This window comes from Enhydra lutris, unplaced genomic scaffold (assembly GCF_002288905.1).
Source record: "Enhydra lutris kenyoni isolate GAN:26980312 unplaced genomic scaffold, ASM228890v2 scaffoldscaffold46, whole genome shotgun sequence".
In the NCBI taxonomy this organism is placed as follows: Eukaryota; Metazoa; Chordata; class Mammalia; order Carnivora; family Mustelidae; genus Enhydra; species Enhydra lutris.
In genome coordinates this window covers 8,894,382-8,912,588 of record NW_019154130.1, presented here as the reverse complement: position 1 = coordinate 8,912,588, position 18,207 = coordinate 8,894,382, and the positions used below count along the sequence as shown (strand labels likewise).

The 18,207-nt window shown below is 48.3% G+C and overlaps 1 protein-coding gene across 2 annotated transcripts in view; it reads right to left on the bottom strand.

The window, feature by feature from the left end:
• LOC111156435 (rabphilin 3A) overlaps positions 1–18,207 on the bottom strand; it is a 65,498-nt gene that overhangs the window by 27,434 nt on the left and 19,857 nt on the right. For both annotated transcript variants that reach the window (XM_022517340.1, XM_022517339.1), the window contains 5 exons: positions 11,005–11,134; positions 9,665–9,751; positions 8,789–8,954; positions 5,494–5,532; positions 5,234–5,386 (listed from right to left, as the gene is read on the bottom strand). In XM_022517340.1, coding sequence (XP_022373048.1) covers positions 5,234–5,386; positions 5,494–5,532; positions 8,789–8,954; positions 9,665–9,751; positions 11,005–11,134 — 575 coding nt within the window. The remainder of the gene's footprint in view (positions 1–5,233; positions 5,387–5,493; positions 5,533–8,788; positions 8,955–9,664; positions 9,752–11,004; positions 11,135–18,207) is intronic.

The following is an 18,207-nucleotide window of genomic DNA, read 5'->3' as shown; positions in this document are numbered from 1 at the left end:
AAGGGCCCAGAATAGCACCTGGCATGGAGTAAACTCTAAATATTATTATTGGTTTCTTTTTAAAGATCTTATTTATTTGACACAGACAGAAAGAGAGAGAGATCATAAGTAGGCAGAGAGGCAGGCAGAAAGAGAGAGAGAAGCAGACTCCCTGCTGAACAGAGAGCCTGATTCGGGGCTCAATCTCAGGACCCTGAGATCATGACCCGAGCTGAAGGCAGAGGCTTAACCCACTGAGCCACGCAGATGCCCTAAATATTATTATTGTTGACTCTGGTCTCCATTTTCACACAGACCTAGCTCTGCCTCCAGCTTCTCATATAAACTGTGTGACTTGGGCTGGTCATTCACCTTCTCTGAACCTTAAATGTCTCATGGAGGCAACAGCTCTGTCTATAGGATAATAACAACTTAACATTTATTTAATGCTTACCATGTTCCATGTTTCAGGGACTTTACAGATTACCTATTTAATCTCTATACCTCATGAAGTGGGTGCTTTATTATCTCCATTTTACAAATGGGGAAGCTGGACACAGAGGGCTAAGGAGCTCACTAATGTCTCCTTACTGGTTAGTGGCAGAGCCAGGGTTTGAATTCAAGCATTTGGTCTCTAGATTCTGCCTGAGACCATCAGATGCTACTGTCTCCTGCGCAGCTACTGGGGGATCAAAGGGGATAATGTACACAGCAGTTCCTGTGTACATACATCCAGAAGGTATGACATTTCTGGAAGAAAGCTCTGTCCTTGTGCATTTCACTGGTCTGGATCCCACCTTTCCTGAATTCAGCTCTTTGTCACTGGAGGGGTGCTTGAATGCTAATGACAGAAGGTGATTTGCCACCTCTGGCTGGGGTCCTGCAGTAGCACTGTGGTTTGTTCATTTGGGTCCTTGTTCGTTCATTCGTTCATTCATTCATTCACTCACTCACTCGCTCATTCAATGTCTACCAAGAGCCAATCCCTAGAAAAGATGGACAAAACCTATCTTAATTCCTCTAAGAATGCATGGTCCAGAGGAAGGAGACAGACACTGAGATAATGAGCTTATAAAACAGCAGTAATAGCCCACATCCACTGAGTGGTTCAGATGCGCCAGGCCATAAGCATCACTTCCTGGAACCCTCAGAACTCAAAGTCATGTGTGGTCCCCATTTTGCAGTAGAGAAAATGGCAGTTCAAGTGTGCCCGAGGTCACTTAGCTTGGAAGTGGCTAGGACCTTCAACCACGTTCGTCTGACTCCAAAAATAACCTGGGGCAGGTTATGTTATACCTGCCCCAGGAGGTAGAAAGTGAATAATCATGCACCCTGGGGTCCCATGGCATGCCAGGCTGTGCTCCGAGAACTTTACAAGGACCACTGTGAGGTTTCAGTTCACTTAACCCTTTACAGCAACTCCAGAAGATAAGACTGATTACTGCCATTCTTTTCATTTTACAATAATTGAAAGCTTGCTGTCTTGATCTGTAAAATGGGAACACGCAGCTGGCAGGTGGTGGAGCTGAGATCTGACCCCACACAGTCTCTGTTCTGGTGTTTGTGCCCTTGACACTGAACTGAAATGGCCATAGAGGTAAATAAGGAGCATCGCAGGGGATGGAGGCAAGAGGCAACCTTTGGCGGGGGGACGGGAAGAGCTTCCTGGTGCAGGTGGGGTTTGGACTTGGAGTTTGGGCATACCAACATGAAAGGGCTATCGATGCCCAGACAAAACTCTGCAGCCTAAAGAAAAGTCGGGATGATTTTGGTTTATTCCAAGGCACTAACTCCATGTCCCAGATCTGCAAAGAAGGGGGCACTGGGAGGTGTCAGGATTACTGAATGGGACATGCAGAGCTGACTTGATTCTTGTTGAGGATCTGGGACCTGAGTTGCAAGTCACCCTCAGAACTCCTGATGGAATTCCCTCTGGGGCTTAGTCTGGCTCATCACCAAGGGCTGCCGGCATGACTGAGCCTTTTACTACACAGCAAGGGCATCTGGGCCACAGGAGATCGGGAAGGGTTGCAATCCTCCCTTCTGCAGACGGTACGAAGAGGTTAGGTAGCACTAGGTGGCAGGAGCAACAGGCCCCTCTGAGTAACCTCAGTGCCCCCAGCTAGGACTTGAGTCGTCATACTGTGGGATGTTTGAATGATATAAAAATACAAGATGCTGGCCCTTTGCTCAATATCCTTCTGTGGCTCCCTAGCTCCTTCAAGAAAACATCCAAACTCATATATCTAACTTTTCAGGCTCTTGAGCAATGGTTTTCAAACTTTGACATTCACAGAAATCACTGGAAGAGTATGCTTAAGAAGTGCATAGTCTGGTTCCTGACCCCAGAAGTTCTGATTTAGTAGGTCTGGAGTGGGGCAGAGGAACAAGCGCTTTTAACACACACCTAAGGTACATGGATACACTGATCCCCTGTCTTCTACTGCTCTCAGGGAAAGAGATTCTAGCTTTACTATGTTTTAGTAAACATAGTGACAAGCACTAATTAGAGCTGAGTGTCAGTCCCCTGGGAACTCAGGGGCGGGAGCAATGAACTCAGCTCAAGATGGGGCAGGTGGATGCTAGAAGCTTCCTAGATGGCAATAGCATTTACACTGACTCTTGAGGGACAGGGGTTCAAATCTGGCTCAGGAGTGTTGTGTGACTGTCTTTTCCTTCAAAAGGCAAAATAATACAGAGACTAAAAGCACAGGCTTCATATACAGAAGTTAACTAAAAATGGATCAAAGAGGGAGGCGCCTGGGTGGCTCAGTTGGTTGAGCACCTGACTCTTGGTTTAAGCTCAGGTCATGATCTCAGGGTCGTGAGATGGAGATTCTCTCTCTCTCTCGGCCCCTCCCCACTGCATGCTCTTTCTCTCTCAAATAAATAAATAAATAAATCTTTGGAGTAATTGAATATGATACCCAAAGCACATAAAACAAAAGAAAAATGGGACTTGTCAAAATTAAAAACTTTGGTGCATCAAAGGACACTATCATTGGGGCAAAAGGGCAACCCACAGAATGGGAGAAAATACTGAGAAATTATAGATCTGGAAAGGGATTAATATCCACAATATATAAAGAACTCCCATAACTCAACAATAATAAAATAAACATCCCAATTAAAAAATGGGCGAAGGACTTGAACAGACATTTCTCCAAAGGAAATATACAAATGGCCAATGAGTTGAGAAAAGATGCTCAACATCACTAATCATCAAGGAAATGGAAATAAAAAATATGAGATACCCATTCACACGCATTAGGATGGGTACACACATACACATACTACACAAATGTTGGTGAAAATGTGGAGAAACTGGAACCCTTGTGCATTTCTGGTGAGAATGTAAACTGGTGAAGCTGCTATAGAACATAGAATGGATGGTTCCTAAGAAAATTAAGCATACAATTACCATATGGTCCAGCTATCTCACTTCAAAGGATAGATCCCCCCAAATTAAGAGCAGGGATTCAAACGGATATTTGCACACCAATGTTCATTATCCACAACAGTCAAAATGTGGAAACAACCCAAAGATCAATCAACAGATGAATGGATAAACAAAATGTTTATCCATGCATGGGGATCTTATCTAGCCTTAAAAAGGAATTCTGGGGGTGCGTGGGTGGCTCAGTGGGTTAAAGCCTCTGCCTTCGGCTCAGGTCATGATCCCAGGGTCCTGGGATCGAGCCCCACATCAGGTTCTCTGCTCAGCGGGGACCCTGCTTCCTCCTCTCTCTGCCTGCCTCTCTGTCTGCTTGTGATCTCTGTCAAATAAATAAATAAAATATTTTTTAAAAAAAGGAATTCCAGGTTGTGATACATACCACAACATGAATGAACCCTGGACACAGGATGCTCAGTGAAAGGAGCCAGTCACAAAAGGCCATATACTGTGTAATTCCACTTATATGAGATGCCAAGAATAAGCAAATCCATAGTGGTTAGTGGTTACCAGGGGCTGGGGGAAAATGGAATGCAGAATTATAGTTTAATGGGTAAAAGATTCAGTTGGGGATGAAATGGCTCTGCAGCTGGTTAGTGGCGATGGCTGCATGACAGTGTGAATGCACTTAATGCTACTATTAAAAGTAATTAAAATGGTAAATTTAATATTAAGTATATTTTACCACCATTTAAAAAGATGCTTTTTTTAAAAAAGCACTGTTAAAAACTTCACCTCCAGAAGAGAAAAACAAGCACAAGCTTTGATGTTGGACAGACATGGGTTTAATTTCCATTGGAACCAATGATCAGCTGTGTGACCTCAGGCCAGTGGCATCACTTCTCTGAGCTCAGTGTCTCCACTGGTAAAATGGGAATAATAGAAGTCTTCATAACAGGGTTTGGGGCTGTGACAAGGATTAAAGGAGATGTTCTACGAGAAGAGCTTGGGCCAGCATCTGGCCCATAGTAAGTAGAAAACAAATATTCCGTGATGTTGCAGAGCTGAGAAATCCTCCTTTCTCTATGAATATGAATCACAGGTTCATTAGGGGGTGTGCAGAGTGGATTAAGCACAGGGTACGTGCCCAGCTCTCTTGCCAAGAAGAAGAGGGACTATGGGTCTAAGCTGCAGACCCACTATTGAGGGAGAGAAGCCAGAGGTCAATATGGGACCTGAATATTCAGCCCATCCAAGTTTGGACACAGTCTCATGTCCTTGCTTAAAAAGGAAATGAAGTGGCTCTAAGGGATCCCACAGGAGGCAGGGAGCTTTGATCTCTCTCATCCAGCAGACATTTTCCCCAAAGTCCATGAATCAAGGACTCCCACCGGTGGGCACTCTTGGCAAATAAATCCCCTGCAAATGCAGCCAGAGGCACTGGGCACCAGTGAGCAGAGAGCAGCTATGAGCGACATCCTGGCCACGCTGACCGACCCCATCTCGTGGACAGCAGAGGCCACTGGCTAAGAGAACAAAAAACTTGAGTGAGTCTGTGAGAGGGAAGCGTCTCAACTCTGCTCAGAGACACGTTGCATTTTCCTCAGGGCTTCCAGGGAGGATAGGAAGTCCCCCTACCTTTTCCTGACAGTTGGCATTAGAGCAGGAAATGGATATTATCAAACATATCTGTTTAGAGGCAGAATTGTTTCTCAGTTGTCTTTCCAGCATCTAGAATGGAATGTGGCACATAGCAGATGCTCAATAAATACAGAATACATGGACTAAAACACTATCACCCCCATTCCTTTGGATTCTCCTCATCCAGGAAGCCTGTCTGGATTTGCTCATGTCTCCTACCTGCTGGGCCCTGGCTGGAGTCGCCGGCAGCCCCACCGTGGCCGTGGTCCCAGCTCTCTGAGTCCCGGCTAGTTGAGCTCATGCGTGCGTCGGAGGCCCTGCACACAGGAGGCCCATAGCTTCCTCGCCCGGGAGCGGAGGCTGGTTCAGGACGTGGAGGGGAAATCGCACGTTAAATGGAGAAAGGGCAACAGAGGGATGGGATAGAAGGATAGAAGGGCTCCGGTCCCAAAATATAAGACAGAGTCAGCAGGACCCACCTGTTTTCTGACCTGGGCCCCTCCTGTCTTCAGTGTCACCTGGAGAGAGAGAGAGAGAGAGAGAGAGAGAGATGATGGGGGAGCCCTTGTTTTACGGTTTTGGGTGAGCCCTTGCTTACGGAGCGCACAAAGTTCCTGCCACTCTCAGGAACTTTTATAAAATGAGCCGGAGTCCCTCTCCCAACTTCCCCTGGGATGTAGCTCCCGTTTACTATTTCACAAGATTTCCTTTGCATGCATGAGCCCGTGTGAGCACGCACAAGTTTTAAAAAGAACAAACTGGGATCATTAGCCAATGATCATACAAACTGTTCTAGAATGTTCTCTGTTCGCTTGAGTTTCCCCAGGACTCACCAGGCATGCTCCAATCTCAGGTTCTTTTGCACGTGACATTCCCAAATGTTCCATAAGCCCTCTCTACCAGCTCCTCAGACGGCCCTTCTGTGACCTTTCCATCCAACACGGAGCCTCCTGCCACACCTGTCCCCTTCACCTGCTTCATCTGTCGTCTGGACCCCATCACTATCTGGTATTACATGGTATTTGCCCGTGCTGTTTGTCAAGTATCTGTTTTCCCCAGGACAATTTTAGCTGCTTGAGGGCAAGGATCTTGTCTGTTCCACTTAACACTGTAGTCCTGGGGCACAGAACAGAGTCTGGAACTCACTGGGTGTTCAGTAAGGGTTTGTTAAAAGAGTATAGAAAGCTTCTAACGTGGGCATCATTCCAAATCTATAATACACATTTCCATCATTAGATTTTAAAAGAGGCCTAATATAGCATGGTGTGGTTGTACCATCATCCATTAAACAATCCCATTAATGAACATTTAGGGTTTTCCAGGGGTTTTGCTACCATAAATAAGGATACAGTGAATATACTTACACAAATATCTGTTTATATTGGCCCTTTGATTGTTGCTAGATATATTCCCAGAGAGAAACTGCTCGATCATATGGGACGTACACTTTGAATTTTAATAAATTCTGCCATAACACTTTCTGAAAGGCTGGAGACGATTTATAGTCTTACCAACAGTTTGTGAAGTACCCATGTCCCCCACCTTCACCACCACTGAATGTTACCACCAATAATTTTTCATGTGTCACTGTGCAATGCTGGTGACGTTTTCTTTCTAGTGATATGAATGGTTTGGGAGTTACTTGCTTTGTCCAGAGTTTATCTGATAAGCTAATTCATACTATTGATGTGTGTGTTTGTGTCTTTAACATTATATGATATTGGTTAATATTTACTAAGCACTACATTCTGCAAAGCACCTACCATCTAGTATCTCATTTAATTTTCACAGTAGCTCAGTGAGTTATTAACCCCATTTCACAGACGAGGAGAATCTCAGAGGGCTAGGTGACTTGCGGAGCTAGAACTGAGATTCAGGTCCTCCTGGTCTCAGATGTCCCAGATCTTGACGGTGAGGCTGTGCAGTCTTCTCAGTCTACAGAGGGGAAAGCTTAACCAGGAAGAAGTCTGTTCTGGAGGTGAGACTAGGGGCTCCTTGGGGACATAGTATATATTGAGAATTCGGTAATTCTCTGCAAGGAATAGACCTGGCTTGGGCCATGTTAGGAAGAAAGCATCTGGCAGATGTGTTTTGAGTTCCAGGCACTGTACAGGACCCCTTGAGAAGTCATCTTATGGGAGACCCAGTCAGACATTTCAACTCGGAGACCTTCGACTACAACCTACCTTTCAGAAGCATTGCCAGCACGGAACTCCAGAACTGACATTCAAACCAGATTTTATCACTTAGTGTTCACTGAGGTCATTACAGGGGCCTCGTCTGGTCAAGCCTACTTGTCCCAGGCAATTAAAACATGTTCGTATTGGAGTTGCTTTTTTTCTTCTTTTTTACTTTTTTGCCTCTCCCTTTTATCATTCATTTTACTAATAATATTACTTGGATAAGGATGATAATATCTATAGCCATGGTAATTTCCTTTTAGTAATTTCCCTTTTATTCATCTTCCGCTTTTAATTAGTACAATTTCAGATGCTCCGCTGATGGTTGACAGGAGTTGCAGGGACAAGGAAGGCCTTCCCAGCAAGTCCCACTCAGGCTCCAGTGTATACCACGATGAAGGGAGTCTCTCAGTTTCTAATTTTAATTTCCACCTCTGTGGTATCTCTAAATACTCCATCAGAGATGACAACAAAAGCTGTTGGCCGCCTGACATTGCTGGAGAGTTCCCTGTGTGGCCCTCTCCTTTTAAAAAGTTTTTATTTTAGGGGCGCCTGGGTGGCTCCATGAGTTAAAGCCTCTGCCTTCAGCTCACGTCATGATCCCGGGGTCCTGGGATCGAGCCCCACATCGGGACCTCTGCTCAGCAGGGAGCCTGCTTCCTTTCCTCTCTCTGCCTGCCTCTCTGCCTATCTCTGTCTGTCAAATAAATAAATAAATAAATAATCTTTAAAAAAAAGTTTTTATTTTAATTTCACCATTTTACAACAGTGTTACCATATTGCACTATAAGATACGATAGTGCCACTGTATTACACTTCACTATGCAGTGTTACATTCATCCCAGATGTACAATATAGTGACTCAACACTTAGACACAAGACCCTGTGCTCATCATGACAAGTGCCCTCTTTCATCCCCATCACTTCCTTCACCCATCCCCCACCGCTCCCCTCTGGTAGCCATCAGTGTGTTCTCTACAGTTAAGAGACTATATCTTGGTTTTTCTCCCTCCCTTTGCTCACTTGTGGTTTCTTGAATTCCACATATGAGTGAAATCATACAGTGTTCATCTTTCTCTGACTGACTTAGCATTATACTCTCTAGCTCCATCCATGTTGTTGTAAACGGCATGATGTCATTCTTTTTTATGGCTGAGTAATATTCCATTGTGTATATCTCTATATTAATGGCTACCAGGTCTTCTTTATTCATTCATCAATTGGTGGACACAGGCTGCTTCCCTATCTTGGCTACTGTAATCAATGCCGCTATAAACATCGGGATGCGTGTACCCCTCTGAATTCGTGTTTTTGTATTCTTTGGGTTAATACCCAGTAGTGGGACTACTGGATTGTAGCGTAGCCCTATCTTTAACTTTTTGAGGAAGCTCCAACTCGTTTCCTGGGCTGCTTTCTCGAAAAGGGTTCTTCCTCTAAGCTGTGCAGAGGATAAAGGGGTCTTAAACCCAAACCCTGAGGCTGGCTGTCCACCAGCTAGGTGGAAACACAAGACATGATGTCAGGACATCCTCCAGGTAGACCAGTTAGCCAAGATGTGTCCTTGGTCTTAAAAGGAGAAGTTGTTTTGTCTTACCTCGGCTCGGAGCCCGGGCCGCATGCTTGGGCTCAGGGGTGACCTGCTCAGGAGCAGCAGGTTCACTGACAGGTTGCTGGGGCTTGGTCTTCTTTATGGGCATAGGCTGTGGGAGGACCTGTTTGGGGAAGCCCTTGAAGAACCATGCTCCAGATCGCTTCCACACCTAGGGGAAGACAGGATGAAGACACGGCGGCCAAGCACTAAGAGTCCTGCTACCACAAGTGCCAGTTTTTAACATTGCTCCCTGCAGGGGGCACCTGGGTGGCTCAGTGGGTTAAAGCCTCTGCCTTCCGCTCAGGTCATGATCTCAGGGTCCTGGGATCGAGCCCCACATCGGGCTCTCTGCTCAGCAGGGAGTCTGCTTCCCCCTCTCTCCCTGCCTGCCTCTCTGCCTACTTGTGATCTTTCTCTCTGTCAAATAAATAAATAAAATCTTTTAAAAAAATACATTGTTCCCTGCCCACAGTACAGAGCCTGTCACAATTCCTATCTGACTCACACACTATCCCCCAAACACTCAGTAGCAGGGTCTAAGTATGCCCATTTTCTTGATGAAGAAAGATGAATATCAGAAAGGTGAGGAACTGCTATAAGGTGGAAGGACAGTAAGCAGACTCCAAGCCTTCCACCTCTTAAATGCGTACACTCCCTACTTCTAGGAAGAGAAAAGTCAACGGAAGGGGGAGAAAAGAAATTCACTCAAACATCACTCTTCTGCCAGCGTTCACCACAGAGCTGGCTCCTCTGTACCAATCCCTTACCCGGTTCCCCAGCCCACGGCTGCCACCCTGTTCCCCTGGTTACAGTGAGGAAGGGGGAGCTGGACTAACACGGAAGCATGTCCCCAAAGCCAGATGGGACTAATGCACTCACCTCTCTCTGCTCCATGCAGATTTTGCATAACCACACGGGATGCGGGCGGTTATTGGAGGTCTCCACCCCGCACTTGGTGCAGACATTCTGGGGACAAAATATAGGCCAGGGCACACTCAGACATGCCAGGCTCTGAGCTGCCAGCGATCGGGGTGAAGGGACTGGGAAGGGTGGCAATTGAGCCCTATTCTCTCTTGATGGATATCAAGAGCTTGAACTCTCTCTTTCTCACCTCCCTCCCATGGCCAAGGCCAGTTAGGATTCAAGTTCCAGTCTGAGTCTTGCTTTCCAACAACAAGAACTGGAGTCACTCTCCAGCACTGGATGAGTAAATTCTCTTGAGTTCTCCAAGAGTCCCTGTGGGGTCCAAGTTTTCAGCGTCCACACAGGGGAGATCATGGACCTGATTTTCCCAGCGGAAAGGCCCATATATTTGTTTGTTTATTAATTTGGTTCTTCTTTCTTTCCCCATGAATTGGACCTAACCTGGGCTATGGCTGCAGGTTCATCAATCCGAGGAGAAGAAAGTTATCCTTATAAAAGCTATGACTGTGTGATGGTTTGAACGTTATATTTTGGCTGAGTTGCCTGGTAGTCAAAAAGGAAAACCCAATAGGTCACAAATTTTTTGCTATCTCATTGACTGCAGCCAGTAAGTGTTTTAGCCTAGATAAACTTTCCCCAGTATTGCATTCTAAATGCTAAGGGGGACCCCAAGCAGGAGAGGCCAAGTGACATTATGGATGTCCCCAGCTCAGGTGGTCTCCCGAATCCCTCTCTTGAGAATCGAGCAGAACCAAGGGTAGTTGTATCCGTGTCCTGGAACTGTCAAGGGCCGACAGCTTGAAGGGAAGGTGCAGGGTGGAGGGAGCACAGAAGACTCCCCTTCAAGGACAAATGCTCAAGAAGCCCAATGGCTCTAACTTGGCCAGAGAGGGGCTTTCTAAGCCAGGGTAAGAGGAGGCTGGGCCAACCTTCCATGTACACACGGTGTAGACACCTGCCCGGCACGCTTTTGAGCCTGATACATAACTCGCTCAGCCACAACCAGGACACTTGGAGGCTTAACCATAGCTCAAGTCCTAGTTCACCCTGGATGGAGCTGAGGTCCAAGGGGACAGAAGAGTCAGAGCATTTTCTAGGACAGGAACCAGAATCAGGGCTGCCTAGAAGATAGTCAGGCATGGGAGCACCTCCAAAGGAATCATATGTTGGCAACTACCCTTCAGGATCCAAGTTCCATCCCCAGGACCCAGGGCTCTCCAGGGTTTGGCTCGAGCTCAGGGCTGGCCCCGTGCATGAGATGAGCGGGGAAGCAGGGGAGAGAAGGGTGACGGTACCTTCTTACAGTCCTCACACACCACACAGGCGGAGCCCAGCATTCCTAACTGTTCTCCACACAGGATGCAGCGGTTCACCCCATCCCCGGCCACATTCTTCCTCATGTTCTCCAGACGGTCCACCAGGCGCCTGGAAGCAGATGCAGAGTCAGAAGGGCCCTACAGGACCAGGGACCACTGGCATCTCCCACGGTATCAAGCTGAGGTCTCCCTTCTCTGAGTCATGGGTTCCTGAGTATCTGATGGTGACTGCTGGACCCTTCCCCAAAATAAGGCACACGTAGATGAAATTCTGATATGTGTTCAGACCACGGCAGATCCATGTCCCATACCCTCCATCTCTTCTAGTGACCTCAGGCTAAGCACCTGATCTAGACTTTTTCTGTCTCCTGTCACCTCCTCCAGGGAAACTGCCTTCTGAGCTCCAGCTCTGTTTATCTAATTGTCTCCCTGACATCCTCACTTGGATGTCTTCGTTGGCATCTCCAAGTTTACTTGCAGCTGCCGTCATCATGGGTCTTCTCTATCCCCATCCCTAGCACACCTGCTCCCCTTCCCAGGATGCAGCTGGACCCTGTCCCCCCTCCCCCCATGGGCCGGGTCCCACCTGTGGGCACATGGGCATGAGAACTGCTGGGAGGCAATTTGGGAATCACAGGCTCTAGAAGATCTCCGGCCGCCCTGCCTGGCAGCCACCTGCTGCAGACTCTCTCCACAGGCCCTCCTCACTCCTGCCCTCCCCTCCGAGCGCTCTGACTCCCAGTGTTATAAATAGCAGCTTCTCCCTTTGTGCTTCATTCATCAGAGAGCGGCTCCACCCCGGGAAGAGCCAAGAGCAGCCTGCAGGCCCCCAGAGCCTCCACTGTGACCCAGATCGGACAGAGCTGCTTCGGGAGGCTGGATGCGCAGAGCCAGAGTGACCCTCTCCTTCCTCCTTCTCCTCTCCCCTCCCTCTCCCTCCCTGTGCTCTCCCTAGAAACTGTTTCTATAGGATGACAGGCAGGGCAGTCACCAGGCGCCAGCCCCAGTCCGTGGTTGCAGAACATCCTCCTAGAATACCAGTTGCTGGTGTTTACTGAGCACTTACTATGTGCCAGGTGCAGAGCTAATCCCTTCCCCTGGATCTTCTTAATGAGTCCCTCCAGCAGCACACTACGCTGAGCACTATTCTTGTCCCTATTTTCCAAGTGGGAAAACTGAGAGGTTAAGTGATTTACACCAGTCACACAGCGGGAGGTGGAGAAAGCTAAGATCCAGACCCAGGCACAGTCTGTCTGGAGTCCCTGTTCTTAACTGTAATTCCACCCAGCCGCTCTGTAACAGGCAGAGCCACAGGCATCTTCTTCAACAGTCTGATCTCCACTCTGCTCAAACCCCTGGTAGTCCCCACACCAAGGGAGACCCTCAGTCATTGGTAAGCACCAAGTTACACACACCCATTTACCCCGGCTGGTTCCGTCCCTCTGCCTCTCACTTGCCCAAGCTTGGAACGAGACACCCCACAGCTGCCCCATCATTTTGTTTTCCTGAAAAGCCCTCAATGTAGGGTTGAGAAGTCTGAAGTTTGGCCCTGGATTTTGCCTCTCTGGGCTTGATTCCTCATCTGTAAAACAGAAGGTGTCGGGCTGAATCAGCAGTGGTCAAACTGTGCTTTACGGCACCCCGGGGTTCCTTAAAGGCAGTTTAGGGGCCACTCACTGGAATGGTGGGACGGGGTGATTCTGAGGGCCCAGAAACCCTACTTCATCCACAGCATGTCTGCATTTATCACTTTTGTGTGTTTAGAGTGTTGAATTGGATTTCCTTTGGAAAGCTACAGTTTAAAGAAACGGCCTAAAGCTGTCCAGAGCACGTAAACTTCAGGATGCCTTTCAATATCGTAGAATTATCAAATGTTATGAGACAATGAGGCGAGCTGATGGGAGGTAGGGCATGGTGAATTCATGATGACACTTTCCTTGTACACATTTTCCTCTTTTACTATTTCTTCCTTTATCCACTGCCCTAGCCAGGAAATGGTGAGATTTTGTTCTCCTTACTCTAGCAAGGCAGGGCCCCCAGCACAGAGAGGATGAGAGACTGGCCTGGGGCTGCTCAGCGAGGGTGGGCATCTAGTTCTCTGGGTCAGGAAATCATCGCTGCTTTCCATGAAACCCTTTTGGCTTCCCGCCTCAGGTCAAGCCTCAGGAAGACAGCCCAGACCAGATGACCCAATTCTAAACCACAGTGCGTTCTACTCAGGAGTCTCAGAGGCTTTCCTGTCTCCCTTGGAAAATCAAGGCCACAGACTCACTCACCGTTTAAACCCACATTCTTAAGCCTCTACCCAAATGCTTGTTTCTTGCACTGTTCACTCCTCAATGCCAAAAGGCCCCATGAACAGGCCTTATATGGGGACAGTCTCATTAGCTCCTATCAGTACAGCAAATGGCATGGAAAAACAACAGATTTAAGATCATTATTCAGAGGTCTCAGCTCAGGAACCCTTGTTACTCACGAATTCGGCAGAGACCAATAAGGACAGAAACACGTGTGGGCTGGGACGAGCCCACCTTCCTTCTCTGCTCCAAGATCTTCCCTGCAGCCCACTCGTGTGGATACCCTCCCTGCAGCCCCCGGTGCTAGAACCTCAGCACCGACAGCTGTCACTGCCAAAGGTCATAAACTTAGCACGGAAACTCTGCAGGAAGCTAGGTTGAAATTACATCATGGAAGACCACGGGTCACCGATGGGTCTTTATCCTGGTGATAAAACATTTTGGCTTCTTTATCCCAGAAGGAATGTGTGTTCTTACCAGTCTTGGCAGGAGCACCCTGTGTGCACCCCAAGGGATGCCGGCAACCCTCCGTGCGTTCAAAAAGGATATGGAGGCATGGAGCCCCTCCTCCCACCTTGTCAGCTATGGGTCTGCAGAACCCACCCCCCCAGCAGTTCTTCGGGGAGCCACGCATGGGGGTGTGAAGGGGTGGGGGGTGCTCTCGAAATTGGATTTGCCTGGGGATCACCTGGGGAGAGAGCTCAGCATGCAGACAGTGATGCTGTGGGATGGAGGCGGGGTCTAGGAATCTGAGTCTCAAAGCGGCTCCCTCTGTGATTCTGATGCTGGTGAATTCCTAGGCATACTGGGGAAGCACTGAAGGAAGAAAGGGAGCAGGAGGGCAAACTGCATGGGAGAATGTCCTCCTTATTATGTTAAAGGAGGAAAAAGACCCCCACCCCAAAACCCAGGATGTAGAACTGTAGTCAGGGAGCAAACTGGGGTTTGGAACACGTGCAATGAATTTCATGATGTACACTTGACAAAAAAAAAAAAAAGGAAATCAGAAAGGAAGCACACCCAAATATTCACAGTGAGAATCACTGGGTGGTGGGGTTATAAGTAACGTTTATTTCCTTTTTTTTTTTTTTAATTTACTTCTTTAATGCCTCTGTCTCCCTCCGTCCTCCAGCACCCGATTAGCTGGCCTCCCCATATGCTTCCTTCCTTAACCTCCCACCACGAACATGTGTTGCCTTTATTTTAGAAGAGAAAATGCATTTTTGAAGATAGGGAGCCAGGAAGGCAGGGTTAAAAGACGTGGTTTGAATCCTACCTTCTCTCTCTCCAGTCAATGACCTTAAAAAGCCTCTGTTCTCTGGGAGCCCTTTTCCCAGACTTTACTGTGAGGGGGTTAGAGGAGGTGAAGCTCAAGTTTCCTCCCACGGGTACCAGTCAGGGAGTCTCAGATCCTGAGGCTGAAATGCCGCGACTTCCCATGGCGTCTTGAAACAGAAGTTCCCTCCATGTCGAAGAGAAGGCCCTCTCTGCATCGGCGGTCTGTTCTGTTTGCCTGTCTGATGCCTCCACATTAAGAGCCCAATTAGCTGGACACCGTACGTGCCTGTCACTCTCTAGTTATGTCTTTACATGCCCGATTAACTTTACGACTACCACTCATGCCCTGCGTCCAGGAAACCCATCCATCATCAGGCTGGGCGCTTAAGGAGAGCTGCTGCTTACTCTGTGACTTCTTGCATTTCCCAGGACGTTTTCAGAAGCACCAGAAGGCTATGTCTCCTCTTCTGGGTCCCAGCGGACCAGCCCTGGAGGTGGCGGGAAGTGGATTCCCAACTTGGTCTGACCTTGCTATCCAAATGGAAGCAGATGGGCTACTCATTCATTCAGATATTTATGGAGCGCTTGCCATGTGCCAAGCAGACAATGAGGACCCAAGAGGGAGCAAAACAGGTGAGTCCCTGCCTGAGTGGAGCTGGCATTATAGAGAGGGCTTGGGCCTTACTGAATTCATCACACAGATCATCACAATCACACTCATAGTAAGTTCTCTGAAGGACAAGTATCAGTGGTCAGGAGAAGGCAGAAGAGAGGAACAGGAACCATCAAGAAGGGATCTCGGAGGAAGCGACCATCAAGTTGAGATCTGAGCATAAAGAGAAGCTGACCCAGTAAAGAGGGCAAGAAAAAGCACTTGGAAGAAGAGGAAACAGCACGTGCAAAGGCCCTGTGACACACTCAGCATGGCTCATGGGCTGGATGGAGGAAGATGAGGCTGGAGGGGTGGGCAGGGCCTGCTGCATGCTGGGTCTTGATGGGATAGCATCAAGAGGCTTTAGGTAGAGGAGACTCAACATCTCCATTTCGAAACAACAAGTGGACATAAGAGTGGAGCCCTTGAGACGTTCAGAGCAGTGAGAGTTTCAGATGCCGCAGTGGGTCCAGGCAGAAAGAGGCAGGTAAGTCCCCAGACTTTGTCTACATGTGGAGCTGGACTGGGTCTCTGGAAACCACAGGATTATCCCCTGTGGGTCTAACGCAGTACTGCTAGGCGTACAGTAGCAGGAGGGCCGTGAAATCCCGTTGCCCAACAGCAGGCTCCAGGAAGCTGCCCCGTGTGTTAGTTTCCTATTGCTGATGTAACAAGTCACTGCAACCTTAATGCTTAAAACAACATGTATTTATTACCATCACAGTTCTGGAGACCAGATGTCTGACAGGGATTTCACGGGGCTCAAGTCAAGGTGCTGGGAGGGCTGTATTCTTTCTCGAGGCTCCGGGAGCAAATCCATTCCTTTGCCTTTCCCAGTTTCTAGCAGCTGCCTGTAGTCCTTGGGTCATGACCCTTCCTCCATCTTCAAAGCCAGCAAGTGTAGCATTTTCTAATCTTGCTGTGACTCTGACCCTCCTGCCTCCCTTTTATAGGGACCCATGTGATTACACTGGGTCCACCAGATAATCATCCCATCTTAAGAGTCTTAACTTAATCCCATCTGCAAAGTCCTTTTTGCCATGGAAGGTAACAGATCTGTAGGTTTCCAGGGATTAAGGTGTGGACATCTAGGGGTGTGGGGCAGAGGGCCTTTATTCTGCCTACCACACCCACATCCCTGCCCCATCTGCCACCCAGGTCCCATGTCCACCTGACTCACATCTGAATCAGACTTCTGCCCTCCTCTCCAGAGCAAGGTTTGGGCAAAATATCTCTATGCCTCGCTGTGGATGTCAGACAAGCCAAACTTTGGGCTCTCAGGATCCTGAACACCTTCTCCAGGTGCTCATGCTCAACCCCAAGAAAATGCAGAGTCCCTACACACAGGTACACACACACAGGCATGCACACACTTCCAGAATTTAGAAACAGGCAGTGATGCAAGGCTTGGGGTGCCAATTCCGGGGTGAGCTTGCCTGGGTCCCTATTTGGCTTTGCCATTTCCCCGCTCCGGGATCCCCCAAGAAAGTTACTTAACCATTCTGAGCCTCTCTTTCTCATCTGTAAACCAGGGAAAACAAAGTTCTGACCTCCTACAGTTGTAGCCAAAATAAAGTAAGAGTGTTTTTGTAAAATGCCTGGAACATGATAACTACTCAGTAATGGTTGCTGCTAATTATTTCTTCTGGAAATCTGTGGCTTTTACAACTCCCTGTACCCCAGGAAATCTGTCTTTTGAAAAAGCTTTAGAAGGAGCTGCGATGACTAGAAACAGACATGGATGGTCCGTATCCACACAGGTGAACACATTCATCCACGGGCACACCCCTAGAGGCACAGGTCCGCGTGTATCTGTGAGCACACCCGTGCACGCTCACAGACCCGTGAGCGATCACACCTACACGCAGAACGCACCTTCTCATGCACAGCTCCCAGAAAGCCTAGCCCCGTTTGGCTGCCTTGTACAGACGAGGACAGAAACCACGTCGTGGGCTGACCCTGCCTGTTCCTAAAGCCCGGGCTCCCTCAACAAGCGCAAACTGGCCTCAGAAACATTCCGGCAGCTGCTTCTGCACTAGAGCGTCTCGATGAATGTTGGGAGAAGGCTAGTGGAGCTACGATTACGCGGGGAAGTAGGCTTAATGTGGCGTGCTGTGGAGACGAGGCATCCTGCCCATGAGGCATATGGCTTTGCAGGCGAGTCCTCAATCGGGGAGGGAAAGGGCAGAAGGCCAGGGCTGTGCCACTGATGGGATGGGGCTGGAGCGGCCGCCTTTAGAGCAGCGGTGGGCTGTGATCACATGCGATTTGGAAAAATCGCACAAAGTGGGAGAGTATCTGTCATGTTGTCTCTCTCTCTCTCTCTCTGGCTCTCCCTCTGTGTTTTCTCTCTCTCTCACACACACCATCAATTCCAGATTGAGCTGCTTTTCCCCTCACCCTAATTGCCCGGCGGGGGAGGATATTACCGTTAAGTTTATTAAACTTGGCGTTTTCTCAAGTCAGTAGCAGATCCTCTGCTGTGAACGGGGATATGGCTGCTCTGAGGAGGGCTGGCCTGAGTCTCCATGGCCAAGGTCTCTCAGGAGCCTGTCCTTAAATGACTGAGCTGCTCTATCATGAAGCCGTTCGGCTGGCATGAGGGACGTGAGCATTTCAGACTCATTAATTCTCACTGTTGTTTATTGCTGTCGACACCTGGGGAGCTGTAGATCCTCATTTCTCTCCTTGATGGATTGGGGAATGGGATTCCTGCTCAGGCCTCAGCTCTTTGGGGAGAGAGTCACCTCAGCTCAGAGCTGGAGACAAGGGAGCCAAGAGAGAAAGACTGCTGGAGGGTTCGGCAGAGCTAAGTTAAGTCTGTCGATGCCAGGCAAGGAGCTGGGTCATTATAAACCCAGTGATAGTCATGGTTACCAGGTGCTGTGCTAAGTACTCCGTATGCACTGTTTCTTTCTTTCTTTGAAGATTTTTTTTGTTTATTTGAAGGGGTGG